General features: G+C 41.5%; 1 protein-coding gene across 1 annotated transcript in view; it reads left to right on the top strand.

The window, feature by feature from the left end:
• The window catches only part of LOC115462943 (ciliogenesis and planar polarity effector 1-like), a 237,673-nt gene that overhangs the window by 35,244 nt on the left and 185,509 nt on the right, over window positions 1-16,920 (top strand). Inside the window, exons 5-9 of the mRNA XM_030193045.1 lie at window positions 4,450-5,190; window positions 5,628-5,821; window positions 7,840-7,972; window positions 9,825-9,882; window positions 12,332-12,466. Of these exons, the coding sequence (XP_030048905.1) occupies window positions 4,450-5,190; window positions 5,628-5,821; window positions 7,840-7,972; window positions 9,825-9,882; window positions 12,332-12,466 (1,261 nt within the window). The remainder of the gene's footprint in view (window positions 1-4,449; window positions 5,191-5,627; window positions 5,822-7,839; window positions 7,973-9,824; window positions 9,883-12,331; window positions 12,467-16,920) is intronic.

Here is a 16,920-nt window from a genome sequence, read left to right as displayed (position 1 = left end):
CATTCTGGTTAACTAGCATTCCTTTATTTCCCATCTGATTCACAGTTCTTCTTAGCAGCTCCTTTTTCAATAGTCATCTCTACACCTCTGTCTTTTTCATTTTTTTCTATTTGATTGACTATATGTAAAGTGATATTAGTGACCCGTAATAGAATTTCTCTGAAAATAGCAATCCACCAGTTTTGCAGATGGATATGTGATTGTGCTCAGCAGCAAGCAGATAAAGGGACTGATGGAGTGGAGACCAGAACCAGGACCTGGGGTTTTCTGGAAAAGCCTTTCATTGCTTACATATAAAGGTTCCTCTGTGATTCTATATCCAAATTTCAGGATGCAGCGGTATGAATTCCTGGTGGATAGGGGAAGAAGACTTGCAATATTTCCAGCTTGGATTGGCAGCAGCAGTGAAGTAGAGAGGGTGAAGGGGAAGTAGAATTAGGGAGAGGGTGATTTCAGGTATCTTGTATGTACCATATAACACTGAAATTAGGATCCAAGATATTTGACCAATTTGTAAGGGAATCCATGTGGTATGGGCTTTGCAGTGTAATAAGTAGTAACAAAAAAAAAGGGTCTGATCCAGGACTGCATTCTAAGCAATATTTATTTATTTGGCTTTAGCTCGCACCTTTTTCGTAACTAATTAGGGGAGTTCCATTCAGATATACTAGATGTTTCCCTATCCCCAAAGAACTTCCAATCTAATTTTGTACCTGAAGCAATGGAGAGTTAAGTAACTTGCTCAAGATCACAAGGAACGGCAATGGGGTTTGAACCGGGCTTTGCTGGTTGGTTGGTTGTTTGTTTGGTGCTGTAGCCACTAAACTACTCCTATAGTATAAGTGCTGTCCGTAGTCTTCAGGAATATATTAAGGAAAGCATGTGCTTGCTGTATCTCATATTTTTGAAAACTGGTGAGTTAGAGTAATAGACTGGGAAACATGTAAACCAGAGTTTGTTTATTTATTTGTAGATTTATTAATTGCCTTTATGAAGCGATACACACAAGGCGTTGTGCAGCATGTATAGCTTAACATTCAACTTACAATTTTATTAAAAGCATGACAACAGATAAAATGATCAAATATAAGCGTAAATAGAATCAATGAGGTAAACATGGAAATGAAGATAACATAAAACTTAAGAATAGCCATACTGGGTCAGACAGACCAATGGTCCATCCTGCTTCCAACAGTGCCCAATCCAGGTCACAAGTACCTGGCAGAAGCCCAATTAGTAGCAACATTCCATGCTACCAGTCCCAGGGCATGCAGTGGCTTCCCCCATGTCCATCACAATAACAGACTATGGACTTTTCCTCCAGAAACTTGTCCAAACCTTTTTAAAACCCAGATAACGCTGACTGCTGTTACCACATCCTCTGGCAAATAGTTCCAGAGCTTAACTATTCTTTACGTGAAAAAATATTTCCTCCTATTTTTTTTTATTTCCATGCAATTTCATTGAGTGTCCCCTGGTCTTTGTAATTATTGAAAGAGTGAAAAATCAATTCACTTTTATTCACTTTTACTGTTCTACATCACTCAGGATTTTGTAGACCTCAATCATATCCCCCCTCAGCCATCTGTTTTCGAAGCTGAAGAGCCCTAACCTCTTTAGCTTTTCCTCATATGAGAGGAGTTCCATCCCCTATTTCATTTTGGTCGCTCTTCTTTGAACCTAGTTCCTGTCCCTACCCTGAAGATTTTTCTATTGACCCAGTGGTGCATTGTTCCCAACCTCCACCCCAAAGATTTTCCTAGTGGCCCAGTAGTGCATGGTCCTCAACCCCCACTCCAGAGATTTCCCTGGTGGCTCAGTGGACTCTGATCTGCAACCCCAAAGATTTTCCTAGCGGCCCATGAGTCCCTGACCGCACCAGAAATACCCTAAATGCTCAAATGTAAATTCCATTAAACTATAGAACACCTTAACCTCCTAACCACCCCCCCCCCCCCCCCCGGCATCTTTAGAGTCAGAGTACAGGAGGGATGCCCACTCGCCCCTACTTCCACACCACCACTTTGGAAAATGGTGACACTGACCCACACGGTGAATTGATGTGCTGTGCTAAGTCAGTCTGCCAGATAAGGGAATCATTGCAATGATTCCATGTGCAATAAAGAGTCATCATTTTCCAATATTGCAGCACAGAGGCAGGAACGATTGCCTCTGTCTCTGAAAGTTCACTTGAGGAGGGGAGTCGGGATGGTTGGGAGGTTCTGGGTGTTAATGGGAGTGGTCATATGGGCCCCCAGGGTGTTTTGGTGGGGTTGGGGGAGAGGGATGGGGGGCTTTGGGGCCACGAGGAAATCTTTAGGATTGGGGGCCATTGGGCACCAGATAGTTCTTCAGATGGGAGGTGTAGGGGGTCAAAGTCCAGATGCCATGTGAGCCACCAGAGCTCTAGGATCATCTTAAGTGAAGTGTTACACTTAAGTTCAGATGATCTCTTTGCTCCTACACTGCATCTTTACACAACCTGAAGCTGATAAACATATGGCGCTACAAACAGAGCAAAGAACTGTGCAGTTTTTTTACATCAGGAGCAATATTTTATGCAGCTATTGTGCTGATTTTCCTGCGTAATCTATCTTTTTGCATCAGGAGTAAAATTAGAGTTAGAAAATCAAGCATAAAGCTCTCCTCTAAATTGTACCACAGCTTCCTGCATCGGCTCCTTAGATTGTAGGCCCTTTTGGAGACAGGAAAATACCTTCTGTAACAGAATATAAAGAATCTTGAGCTACAGTTGCAAAAGGTATGAGTTTAATCCCAAATCCTTTCTTTTCCTTCCAAAATACTTGTAATACTTTGGCTAGGTTTTTCAGCTCTTCTTTGCATTCTATTTTCTTTTATGCTCATATACATAAAGGAGGTATCTCCAGTGGGAAAATGAGATGAATATTGCTCTTATACATGTTTCTCAAATAAAACTCAGCGTAGATGGTGACCGTTGCAATACATAGAACCAAATAGAAAAATAAAGGCAGATAAAAAGACCATATGGCCTTTCCAGTCTGCCCATCCATGCCATCTACTATCCCTTCCTCTCCCTTAGAGATCCTGTGTACCTGTCCCAAGCTTTCTTGAATTCAGATACTTTTGTTTTAAGCATGACAGCCCCCTGTGTTTTATAAATTCTGTTTTCCAGTTTGAGGTGGAATTTGTTGCTAGGAAAAATCTTGATAAATCAAGCCCATACTTCTTGTTGGAAGTCAATGAGAGCTTTCAAAGTGCTTGTGCAATAATATGTTTATTTCTGGAGCTTACACCTTTGTAAGGGATATTATTTTAGTAGGTGGCATTAAGATTTAAGAAACCAACAAAAAAGATATAGTAAATTATATGAACTTGAGACCACACAGGTTCCTTCTCAAAAGTACACTAAGGACAGTGAGAGAATGGAAGTAATTCAGAAAAGAGCTGCTGAAATGGAGCATGGCATGCAGCACAAACCCCTGTACAGATAAGTTTAAGGAACTCAAAATAAAGGGAAAATGCTAAAAATTTCAGGTCTTATTAATGTAAAAATGATAATTTGTAATTGATATAGAAGCTCAAATAAAAACAAGGTCTTAGAAGAAAGAGGGTGCTCAGTAATGTTTGATAATGATTTACTATGAGGACAGTAAAGAGCCCTTTCACTAAGCCACAGTAGCACTAGCGCATGGCTACTGTGCACTAAAAAGCACTACCGTGGGAGGCATGCACATGGGCGGAGAGTAGGCATGCCCTGCACTAATCAGGTAGCATGAGCACATTACCGACCGCTGCCAGATTACCATGGCAGTAGCTTGGGAGCCCTTACTTCCAAGTAAATAGGTGGCGGCAAGGGCTCCTGTTGTAATGGCCATGCACTAATTGGGAAATTAGCGCATGGCTATTAATGGGGGATTTAGCAAATGTAGCCATTTTACTTCTGCGCTAAAATGTCCGCAGCAAGTTGTAAACCCACAAACTGACAGCAGCGCCAGCCACTTTTTAGCACCGCTTAGTAAAAGAACCCTTGAATGTCTAGCACGGCCTACCAACAGAACTGAAAGTAACCAAAACAGCAACAAGTTCAAGAATGTTTAGGATGGATACATACAGAAGTTATAAGAGCATTGTACAGGTGATTGAATGTCAAGTAGTGTCTGCTGGGACTGGGTAAGGGACAATTAGGAAGAATTTGGGGGTCAAGAGGTCCTCATTTGCCAGCATCATCTGTGTTACTATATTATGAAGAGACTTCTATGTCAGTAAATGAGCCAAGCATTGATGATGTGTTTTATTGAATTGCCAGTCAATAATTGTAAATCTTTCACAATTTTAAGAGAATTTTTCTGTAATTGAGATTTTGTAATAAGAATTCCATAATAATCTACTTCTTCTGACAGAGTCAGTATATTTGAATATTAAGGTTGTGCTGTTGTAACCCTGTTTATTGGTCATGTTTTCTCACAGGTTGCTCCAGATTTGAGTCATCCTTTATATCAACCTGAGTTACAGACCAGTGATCCTCTAGTATCTCAGACTCTGTTTTCCACAAATTCCAATAAAAGTCTTCCTCTTTTAATGCCTGTTACAGACATTCAGAATCCTACACTGATTCCAGCTTCCAATAGTATGGCTGCTGCAAATGGTTTTCCATTGCTTAAACTTCAGTCTGGTCATCAGCTCAAACCACTCACCATAAATCCAGTAAAGGTTACTCAAGCCTTTGCTTGGCCTCCTTCCCGACCAAGAGAGGCCTGGGGGCCATCTAACAGTGAACAAAAAGTTCCTTTGTCCTCTACACCAGCAAACAAGACCAATCTATTAGCCCATTTAAACCTGAATCAGTATGACACCAATGTCATCCAGCAAGCAGAGGAGCAAAAGAAAAAATGGGCAGATATTGTGAACAAGAGACCTCCTAAGCATCTTAACCTGGATCAGTATAATTATCTGCCAACCCCTGGTACAGGACAACAGAATTCTAAAGCTGCCAGTGCCAGCAAACCCATTGACATTCATAGTATTCCTGCTTGTGAACCTTACCAGAATCGTTCAACTGGATTGCCTTTATTACATCTGCAGATTGATCACTTACGTTTAATTACACCAGTTGTAAGACCTTGTGTTGCTCCTCCCTTATTACCTGTTCAACCTGTACAACAAACCAACTTAGCTTTGCTACAGGCTAATCTGTTTCCAGAGAACAAGGTGATTATCTTCAATTGTTCACAAATTTGCCCAGCCTAATGAGCATATACATATCTATTCCAGGTTGAAAATAGTGACTGTCACTTTTGTTGTTTAAATGATTAACTGCTTGGATATTGGAAACTCCATTCGCCACAAAATTTCCACAGGGGTAGTAGTTATGTAAGTCTCTAGCAGAAAAAATGGCAGAAAGGCTGGTAAGTGAGTGTACTAGCTGAATTTCATAGTATTTGAGTTCCAGTTGGAAAACTTGCTCCATGGAAACATTTCAGTTTTGTGGGACAGTTAAGGGCTTCTTGGTATATGTACCATGGTGAAAGAATTGGAGTAATGGGAATGCATATAGTTATTGGGTTTTGGGAAAATGTAGGCATTTTGAATGAGTAATGAAATGCATTTTTAACATGATTTGATTAAATTTACAATCTTAATTGTAGGTGATCACTAAGCTTCCAGGTTCACCATTTCAACCACCAAAGCTCATCCCTTTACAGAATCTGATTGCATTTCAGCAGAGCTGCCAGAGTAAATCTCAAGCAACCTTGGGGCAAAGCCTCTCTGGACAGATTCAGTTGTTAAAAGCTAACATTGAACCTTTTGAAATGAGGACAGAAAAGGATAATAAAAAGAGGTAAGGAAACTAATACGCTGGATGTGATTAGATTGAACCTCACAGAATGAAATGCATTCATGGTCCTGAGGTGGTTCCAGGAAGCCACAGAATTGCATAGGTGAGTGAAGCCTGTTTTTCTAGCCATTGACTAGCATATGTATTCAGACAATATTTAGGGGAAAGAAAATATGGATAGCATGGCAGGAACAGCAATTAAAATAAATCAGTTACAAATAAATAGTTATATTTTTGGAATATTAGTCCCAGTGTGGAACTCATTTTCATAGGTCCCAAAGTTTTGATGACTATAGTTACTGAGATTTTCATTAAACCATAACATAAGGAAAAACAAAATGTGGAGATTTTGGCCATTTATGGATTTTAGGTTTATACTGTCAGCTTCGTGGGTTAATGAGTTTTTCTTTGGTAGTCCCAAGTTATTTGATATTCGTTTTTTTGGATTTAGCTCACACCTTTTTCAGTAGAAGTTAAAAGGAAGAAGGCAAGCTCATTTAAAAGAACATATATATCCTCTCCCCAGGTAGTAAGGAATAATTTAAAAAAAAAAAACAATAGAAGAGGAAATTGAGCATTAGCAAAAAGTGGAGCAACAAGTCTTTGTGTTGGGAAGGCATATGAATGCAGAATGCAAGTTAGTTATAAAATAGTAGAATGATACGGTGACATACCTGCTGCTATTCTAAAGATATATTGTGGAATGCATTATATTGAGGGGCATAATCGAAAGTGGGTGTCCATCTCCATGGGCGGCCATGCGAAGGGACGGGACAAACCGTATTTTCGAAAAAAAAAGATGGGTGCCCATCTTTTTTTCGATAATACAGGTTGTGCGGGGCAAATGCCTAGGATTTGGGCGTTTTTGAGCTGGGCGCTATCGGTTTTCAGCGATAATGGAAACCGAAGGCGCCCAGTTCAAAAACGAACAAATCTAAGGCATTGTGTCGTGGGAGGGGCCAGGATTCGTAGTGCACTGGTCAGGACACCAATGGGCACCCTAGGGGGCACTTTTACAAATTAAAACAAAAAATTAAAATAGCTCCCAGGTGCATAGCACCCTTCCCTTGTGTGCTGAGCCCCCCAACCCCCCCCCCCCCAAAACCCACTTCCCACAAGTCTACACCATTACCATAGCCCTAAGGGGTGAAGGGGGGCACCTACATGGTGGGTACAGTGGGTTTTGGAGGGCTCAACATTAACCACCACAAGTGTAACAGGTAGGGGGGAATGGGCCTGAAGTCCACTGCACCCACTAACAACTGCTCCAGAGACCTGCATACTGCTGTGATGGAGCTGGGTATGGCATTTGAGGCTGGCAAAAAAAGTTGTTAAAGTTGTTTTCGTTTTGGTGGGAGGGGGTTAGTGACCACTGGGGGAGTCAAGGGTGGTCATCCCCGATTCCCTCCGGTGGTCATCTGGTCATTTAGGGCACTTTTTTGGGACTTGTTCGTGAAAAAAAAGGGTCCAAAAAAAGTGACCTAAATTCTCGCTAAAAACGCCTATTTTTTTTTTTTGATTATCGGCCGAAGGCGCCCATCTTTGCTCGGCCGATAAACACGCCCCAGTCCCGCCTCCGACAAGCCCCCGTCAACTTTGTTCGTTCCTGCGACAGAGTATAGTTGCAGGTGCCCAAAATCTGCTTTCGATTATACCGATTTGGGCGCCTTTGCGAGATGGGCGCCCATCTCCCAATTTGGGTTGAAATATGGGCACCCATCACTTTCGAAAATAAGGCCGATAGTCATCTATGTTGAAAACAGCAGGGTAATACAGGTTCTTGGAGTATAAAATGGTAGTTGGATTGCAGAATTGTGCCTGATGCCATTTGTCTCATCGTATATCAGGCTGATATTCTTGTCATGTACTTTAACACCACTGAGAATGTACCCACACTGAAATAAAACCAGTGTGTGTAAAATATTAAAATAACAAAAGCTAGTGTTAAGTCGATTTGGAAATGGCAAAAGTAGAGTATGGTCATTCCTAATGGGTTGTTACTTATCTAATATTTTTCACAGGCAAAAGAGACGGGCAGAGAATCAGAAAGTTCAAGAGAGTAAACCGGAGAAATCTGAAAAGACAAGTGTGGCATTCCAACCCGAAGACTCCATTATTAATCTAAATAGTCTTGAGAAACCTTTTCAAACTAAGGTACTTTATGGAACTAGTGTTTGCTAATATCATCTGCTTCATTTCTACATAAAAATATGTAGCATAGATCTTAGTTTCTGTTTTTCCATGCTCTTAGGAGTTATTTTATGTTTTTGTATCTGGCTTTTCTGTTTTGCTTCTACTACTGTGTTTTTCCAGTTCAGTCAGAATCTACCTATAATGGTCTGTGGCCTTTATTTGCAACTGCACAGGTTATTGCACAACCGTGCACAAAATCATTCACGCAGATGCCCCACTCTATATGCTAACCCTAGTGGACCTACCACCCAGAAACGCCAAAAAATCGGCCTGCAAATTCCTAAACCTGAATTGCCTCAGCTGCAAAGGAGTGAAGTACAAACAAGCTTATGCTACAACCTTTGCATACAAAAGCACACAGTTTTGGAATGCGCTACCCAAAACCCTGAAAACCATGAACAATCTAACCAGCTTCCGCAAAGCTCTGAAAACACACCTCTTTAACAAAGCTTACAATAACCTCCCTCAATGATACAATTCATCCCCCAAATCACCCAAACACACCTAAAACATTTCTCATACAACCTACCCAACATCAGCCCATCTACTACCTCAGCTTATGATCAACTGTATTTAAATCACGTACTGACTTTATCATAACCTTACTCTGTAAGCCACATTGAGCCTGCAAAAAGGTGGGATAATGTGGGGTACAAATGCAATAAATAAAATAAATAAAAAAATTGTCCTCTCTTCTAACTTTAATCTAGCCATCACAGCAGCAATTGTCAGTCAGAGGCCACAAATCATGACTACTTCCAGAACCCAGATAATGATTCCTAAATCTAGCCATTAGATGTTGCCATTTGGCAGTGGCTGAAATTTCTCCTTGTTTCTGTAGGAACCCTGTCTAGGCTGGGGAGTAGAAGCAAGGATTAATTTTCCACATGGCAGTGCACAGTACTTACTACTGAGCCACCAGCTATTCCAGAAGCAGTATTTCTTTCTCAAAAAGTGCCAAACCACTTAGAGAAAAACTACATTGGCTTCCTTTAAAAGATCGAATTGCATTCAAAATTTGCATCTTGGTTCATAAAATCATTTATGGAGAGGCCCCATCTTACATGTTTGACCTAATAGACTTACCAGCAAGAAATAACAAAAGCTCATCACGTAATTTCTTAAACCTCCACTATCCCAACTGCAGAGGACTTAAATACAAATCCATACACGCATCTAGCTTCTCTTACATCTGCACGCAACTATAGAATGAATTACCAAACACCATAAAAACTGCGCCCGATTTAACAACCTTCCGGAAACTACTGAAAACAAACTTGTTCAAAGAGACTTATAAAAAGGACTCTCCATAATGAATTAACTCCTAGACTACACCAGAACTAACTTTATTGAATTCTCCCAATTTGATTACTTTAATCGCATTCTCATTATTGCACACTATATCTTGTCCTGTTCTCATCTATGTTATGCATTATTTATTTCTCATGCACCTTACTTGCAATATACTCTGAATTTCTTATTCTGTTAATGTGATTGTTATTGCAACTTAATGTAAGCCACATTGAGCCTGCAAATAGGTGGGAAAATGTGGGATACAAATTCAGCAAATAAATAAAAAGCACTTTTTTGCTTTTCACTTTCTTGAAAATGTTTGGTAGCATATATTTTGAAGTCCCATGATATCTGTGCGAAATCTATTTTGTACTTGAGTTTCATAGAGCCTTTAAATAATAGTGAGTTTTAAATAAAATGGATTATGACCACTAGAGAAAATATCTGAATTTGTCAAGTTCACTGTTCTGATTGTCCAATAATAATTGCATCATATATTCAAACTTATTTTCTGAATTAGCCTCATCAGCCAGGATCACCCAGTTCTGAACCTGCAGATGAATTTGTCATTCCTCTTGGTAAGTATGAATGCGCATACCCAAAATTTAGTTCAGTGCGACTTACAAACAAAAGAGTTGAGCAAACCCTAGAGCAGAGGTTTTCAACCCCGTCCTTGAGGCACACCCAGCCAATTGGGGGAGGGGGGTTCAGTTCTGGATCGAGTGCACGCCATTTTCAGCGTGCCATAAACAAATTTTTTTCTTCCGTGGTGCTAACCCGGCGGTAATTGGACATCACCACACGCTGCCCAATTACCACCAGGTTACAACAGGAGTCCTTACTGCCACCTCAGTGGGTGACGGTAAGTGCTCCCCGCCTCATGGCTATGCGGTAAGAGTTATTTTGCCGCATGTAAATTTTTTTTGGGGGGGGGGGGGGCTTTTTACCCGCTGGGGTAAAAAAGGCTCCCACCGCTACCACAGGGCCCTTTTTTACACAGCTTAGTAAAAGGACCCCTCAATATCCAGGTACAAGTTGGCTGATGGTTGGTATGGCTGATATTCAACCAGTTGTTATTAGGTATCAGCACTGAATGTCATCCATACCCGGATTAATTCCAGCTCTGCCCTCAGACCACTTGAACGCTAGCCAGGTAATACAAGGATGGTCAGTAATGATTTTCAGCTGCATTATCCAGAAAATGCTGCTGCAAGTTAGAGGCTAGCTCCAGTTTGTGGCACTTATCTAGGTAGAAGTTGTTCCTATCCAGGTAAGTGCCTAAGCTTGTGGGCTTTTAATGGATGAGATGTATTGAGAGGTAGCTATGGGGGGGGGGGGGGGGCTGCAACTCATTTATTTAAGGTATTGTTTTTATTGGTTTCCTGTGACAAGCAGTTTTGAGTCAGGCACACAAGTGGTGGTCTCATCATACAGCACTAGGAGGATGGAATAACTGGCACAGAGGTCAGAACTTATTTCAGTTTCTAAGCACGCTCAGGTCTTCCCACACATAAGTCTCCTTAGCCCCTCAGTTTTGTTTTTTCCTGCTCTGTTGAATGTACAAAAACAAAGTTCTCTTATCTTATAGAGATTTCGTCAGCCCTGACTTTTTTTAATTAAAAAAAAAAGGACTTCAATAAGTTTCTTTTGTTACTTTATTTTCCTCTAAAACAATCAGATGTCCCAAACAGAGCAGGGATCCTCAATGTGAGAGGAGGATTCAAAACTTTGACACCCATTCCTGATTTTCAATTTATTTGGGTTTGGAGCATAATCATGTTCACTGTAAACACTGTAGCACAAAAACTGTAGTGAGAATGCCTTAGTAAGAGGCAAACATAACATCCAAAAATCAGGATAATCTATTATAGAGTTTTACTAGTTCCTAAACCATTACAAAAGCAATAACTAAAAAAATGTGTGTACGAGCCATCAATGGTGGCTTAATTTACCTTTGTAAAACTTTCTTACCAACATTCATTGCCACATATCACACTCACCATACGTCTGTCTTAAAGTTTATACATTGATAACTTGTGTCCATGTGAAAATAAAATTAAAATATAGATAAGCTGGCAAGCAATCCTTAATAATAAAGTACACTTAGCTTGAATCCTTAGTTAAAAATGTTCTTCTCAAGGCTTTCATGGATATTCATTTTGTTGATGACAAAAGGATCCATGCTTAAGTGTACTTTATTACTGTCCTAGTTCTGAGCTATTCGAGAGCTGTTCTTTCCTGGTAACAGTGCAGTAACTTCACCCACTTATGTGCATGATCAATATGGAGACCATAAGTTACTAGTAAGCAAACTTTGTTTTTCCTGAACATGAAATAAATGTATGTTGTGTGTTGTAGATCTGCTGCTTGCATGCTTTTTACCCAGTGACAAGTGGGCAGTTTTCAGTCAGCACTTCTTCCTGGGTAAATTGATTACAAAATTGCCATTGTCTTATTAAGAATACTAGTAAAAAAGCCCCGTTTCTGATGCAAATGAAACGGAGGCTAGCAAGGTTTTCTTCTGTGTGCATGTGGGAGTGTGTGTGTCCCTGCCCTCTGCCCTCTCTCCCTTCCCCTCTGCTCTCTGTCCCCTCCCCCCTCGGAGTCAAGTCCTTCAGTGTTAAGTTTCCTGCTCTGCTGTGTTTATGTTACAGAGATAGTGAGGGCTTCTGCCCTCTCTCCCCTCCCCCCTCTGAGTCCTTCACTGTTACAGAGAGAGCGATTTGATTTCGTGCTTTGCTGTGTTTTCCTTCACTGTTTGTGTTACGGAGAGAGCGAGGGCGGGACAGACACTCATGGGGAAACCGGATATCTCTCCCCCTTCACACTTCCGGCTGGAGGCTTCATTTAGAACGTTGGTGGTGCCCTTTATATAGAGAGATGTTTTATGTCCTTATATTTTCATAATAAAAGTAGTAATTACAGGGATTATAAAATTTGTTACGAAATAATGCTCATTTTGAAATGACTTATTCAGTATTGCACATAAAATTATTTGATATTTAATCTTCTGTTACTTTGATTTAGGATCATTTGATTCTAGTCTGTTGGAGCAAAATTCAGTGGGAGGACCAGTTCCAACTTCCGCAGAATTACACTACCTAGCTTCAACGAGAAAAAAAGCTGCAGAAAAATATGATGCAAGTACAAACACAGATTCAGGTATTATACCAGAAACCAGACATCTTGTGAAAAACAATTCTAACAAAACTTTCTGTATACATAAGACCCCCAAGTTTTTATAGCAGTTTAAGGGTAAATTCTGTAGCAATATTAGAAGATGCTGCATAATTACTTATATTCCTTCCCTGCTTTTCTTTCCCTTTTGTACTTCCCTGGTAACCGCAGATTATCCAGAGCTTTAGATTATTTTTTTTTTGTCCATGAAATCTTTTATTGGAGATTATATAATCAGAAACAATATAGAGATAAATATACAAACAAACATGCATAGAATTACAACATAATCATATAATATATCAAACAGGAACTACCTATGAGAAATGTTTGGCAATTTATCTAAACTTGACCATATTTTTAGAGATAGAAATAAGAGTGCCTAATTTATCAGCTAATGACAGTTCAAGTTTATGAATTTGTAATACTGTATTTCAGCAGAAATGAATGTTTAGGAAGGTATTGTCTTTCCAATTTAAAAGAACTGACTTTTTAGCTAATACCAGTAAAATATGTAAAAACTTCATGTCTTCTTTTGACAGGTTACACCATAGCTAAGGATTCAAAAATAACAACTTTAAGAGACAGAGGAGAGTCAATATTGAAGATTTTTAAATTATAGACCATACTTGAGTCCAGAAAGCCGTAGTACAGGGGCAGTCATAGATGAGATGCATAAGGGTGCCTTTCTCCTTTTTGCATGATCAGCATATATTAGTAGATGATAAACCAGCAACAGACATCTTCTGGGGTGTCTAAATAGCTCTGTGTTGAAAGAAGTACATTGACTGAGGATAATGGACGACTAAATTTGGACCAAAACATGCACCACTGATTTTGTGATTTTTGAGTCTCCTCCTCCCATATATGATTTATGATCAATGTTGGTGACATAGACTTGCTAAGAAGTAGCCTAGTAGTTAGTGCAGGGGACTTTGATCCTGGGGAACTGGGTTCGATTTCCACTGCAGCTCCTTGTGACTGTGGGCAAGTCACTTAACCCTCCATTGCCCCAGGTACAAAATAAGTACCTGTATATATGTAAACCGCTTTAAATGTAGTTGCAAAATACCACAGAAAGGCGGTATATTAAGTCCCATTTATTTATTTATTTGTAACATTTGTACCCCGCACTATCCCACTCAATAGCAGACTCAATGCGGCTTACATAGTAAAACAGGATGATAAAATGATATATAGTTATTTTTGGCCTTTTTTGGTAGCTGATCAACTTTTGTGGAATCACCTGCCAGGGTATTTGCATCTTTGTACAAAGTCGAAGCAGTTTAAAAAGTATTTGAAGGCACATTTATTTCTTCTTGCTTTTCTTCCTGATTAAATAGAACAAGTAGTACTGATTCTGGAGATGGAGCAGTATGTATTGGTATAATTGTTTGTTTGTTGCATGTCTTATGTCTAGTTGTAGGCAGATTGTACATTTTTTAGATAAATAATAAACCTGTGAGAGCCTGGGGGTGGGTGGAGGGTGATAGAGGGTTCTTCTAAAGATGTTGGGGAGTTCCTTTTAGCTGGAGGGGCTGTAGTAAGTGCAGTAAAGTACTGTGTGATAACTGCAGGAGTAGATGCTGGCTACACCTCCAACATTTATCACACAGGCTTTGCAGTTGACTTGTATTGTTGCATCCAATGCACAGTACCTGCAAAATTATACCACACTTCATTAAACAGACCTCTGAGGGTACAATCCTATAACTGGGCGCTTTAATTTAGGTGTGTGGTGAGGTCCTGTTCTATAGCAGCAAATGGGTGTCCAGTATCAGTGCACTTACATTTATGAGTTTGCAGTTACACCAGCCATAGACCTGATGTAACTGCTGCATAACTTACATTCTCCGAGGACAAACAGGCCGTATTAATCCACAGAGCCTGGTGTGGAAACACTGCCTAGCATAGTTTTCCTTTAAGAATTTGAGGCAACGCTCCCACTGCGCTTGCACAGGTGCCTTCCTACCTGAGTCACAAGCACGGGACCAACAGTCTTTCGTCATCTGCAGTGAAGAGAGGTCGTGCCAGTTAACGGTTCTCTTCAGCGTATTTGTTTTTTTACTTGTAAGGTGCCTTCCCTCAAGGGATTTTGTCTTTATACCTTCAATATTTACTCCCTTTGCCGAGTTGTCCCTTCCTTTACCTTTTATTAGAGTTTTTCCCCACTTTTAAGTTTTTCGGCTTCAAAGGCTATCTTAGGCCTGAGCACTGGCCAGGTAGCGTCAACATTTTTTTCAGGTGAGCTTGCCCCTTTTTGAACCACCATTGAGCCATTTGATTTTGCTTCGGCCATTTTCCCTTCCATGTCATCTGAGGTTCTCAGTGGCGTTTAAACACTGCAGCTGATGCAATAGGATCATCTCTGGGGCTGACATCCATTCCTGGTGTATCCAGTGTTTGGGGCCAGATCATAACCATCTAAACTGTGTTCTTTGCATATGAAGAAAAGAACCAGAAATCCAGAGAGGCTCAAAAAGAAAAGATTTTTGGAGCCATCAGCCTCGGTGTCTGCATCGGAAACGTCGGTCCCCATGACTAGCAGACCCATGTCTGATGCTGGGAGTGGGTGCGCAAAGAGTGGATCTCCACCTGCTTCAGCTCTGGCCACTGTGCAGGGCCCCCAGGACGGGTCAGCATTGGCCCCAACACCGAGGAGGCATGTGGATTTGTCATCGGAACCAGGAGACATTGATGCTCGGCATTGGACGAAGGCCAAAAAGCACAAGCATAGTCCATCTTAGTTATGTTCTGCCCACCAAGAGTGACTTAACCTCAGCTCTCCACACAAGGAAGTACATGTAGAGGAACTCTCTGCCCTTGTCAATGTTCTGTCCTCTGACAGCCTCACACTAGTTTATAATGTTAGTAGTCACCGACCTAGTTCTAGAGCGCTACTAGGGTTACGCAGCGCTGTACAAATTAACAAAGGACGGTCCCTGCTCAAAGGAGCTTACAATCTAAATAATGAAATGTCAAGTTGGGGCAGTCTAGATTTCCTGAGTAGAGGTGTAGTGGTTAGGTGCTGAAGGTGACATTGAAGAGGTGGGCTTTAAGCAGTGATTTGAAGACGGGCAGGGAGGGGGCCTGGCGTATGGGCTCGGGGAGTTTGTTCCACGCATGGGGTGAGGCGAAGCAGAAAGGGCGAAGCCTGGAGTTGGCGGTGGTGGAGAAGGGTACTGAAAGGAGGGATTTGTCTTGAGAGCGGAGGTTACGGGTAGGAACGTAAGGGGAGATGAGGGTTGAGAGGAAAGGAGGGGCTGCAGATCAAGTGCATTTGTAGGTTAGTAGCAGAAGCTTGAACTGAATGCAGTACCTGATCGGAAGCCAATGAAGTGACTTGAGGAGAGGGGTGATATGAGTGTATCGGTTCAGGCAGAAGATAAGACGTGCAGCAGAGTTCTGAACGGACTGAAGGGGGGATAGGTGGCTAAGTGGGAGATCAGGGGATAGGTGGCTAAGTGGGAGATCAGTGAGGAGTAGGTTGCAGTAGTCAAGGCGAGAGGTAATGAGAGAGTGGATGAGATTTCGGGTGGTGTGCTCAGAGAGGAAAGGGCAAATTTTGCTAATGTTATAGAGGAAGAAGCGACAGGTCTTGGCTATCTGCTGGATATGCGCAGAGAAGGAGAGGGAGGAGTCGAAGATGACACCGAGGTTGCGGGCAGATGAGGGTGTTATCAACCAAGATAGAGAGTGGAGGTAGAGGAGAAGTGGATTTGGGTGGGAAGACAAGAAGTTCGGTCTTGGCCATGTTCAGTTTCAGGTGGCGGTTGGACATCCAGGCAGCAATGTCGGATAAGCAGGCTGATACTTTGGCCTGGGTTTCCGCAGTGATGTCTGGTGTGGAGAGATAAAGCTGGGTGTTGTCAGCATAATGATGATAGTGGAAGCCATGAGTCGAGATCAGGGAGCCCAGGGAAGAGGTGTAGATTGAGAAAAGAAGGGGTCCAAGGACCAGAACCCTGAGGGACTCCAACAGAGAGCGGGATAGGGGTGGAGGAAGAACCATGAGAGTGAAGGTACGATGGGAGAGATAAGAGGAGAACCAGGAGAGGACAGAGCCCTGGAACCCAAAAGAGGACAGTGTGTCGAGAAGTAACTTGTGATTGACAGTGTCAAAGGCGGCGGATAGGTCGAGGAGAATGAAGATGGAGTAATGACCTTTGGATTTGGCGAGGAACAGGTCATTGCAGACTTTGGATAATGCCGTTTCTGTCGAGTGTAGTGGGCGAAAGCCAGATTGAAGCGGATTGAGGATGGCATGAGAGGCGAGAAAATCAAGGCAACAGCTGTGAACAGCGCGTTCAAGTATTTTGGAGAGGAAGGGTAGGAGGGAAATGGGGCGGTAGTTGGAGGGACAGGTAGGGTCAAGTGAAGGTTTTTTGAGGAGAGGTGTGACTACAGCATGCTTGAAGGTGTCAGGGACAGTTGCAGTG

This window comes from Microcaecilia unicolor, chromosome 2, assembly GCF_901765095.1.
Source record: "Microcaecilia unicolor chromosome 2, aMicUni1.1, whole genome shotgun sequence".
Classification (NCBI taxonomy): Eukaryota; Metazoa; Chordata; class Amphibia; order Gymnophiona; family Siphonopidae; genus Microcaecilia; species Microcaecilia unicolor.
The sequence above is the reverse complement of the archived record's forward strand: the minus strand, read 5'-3'. Positions and strand labels throughout refer to the sequence as shown.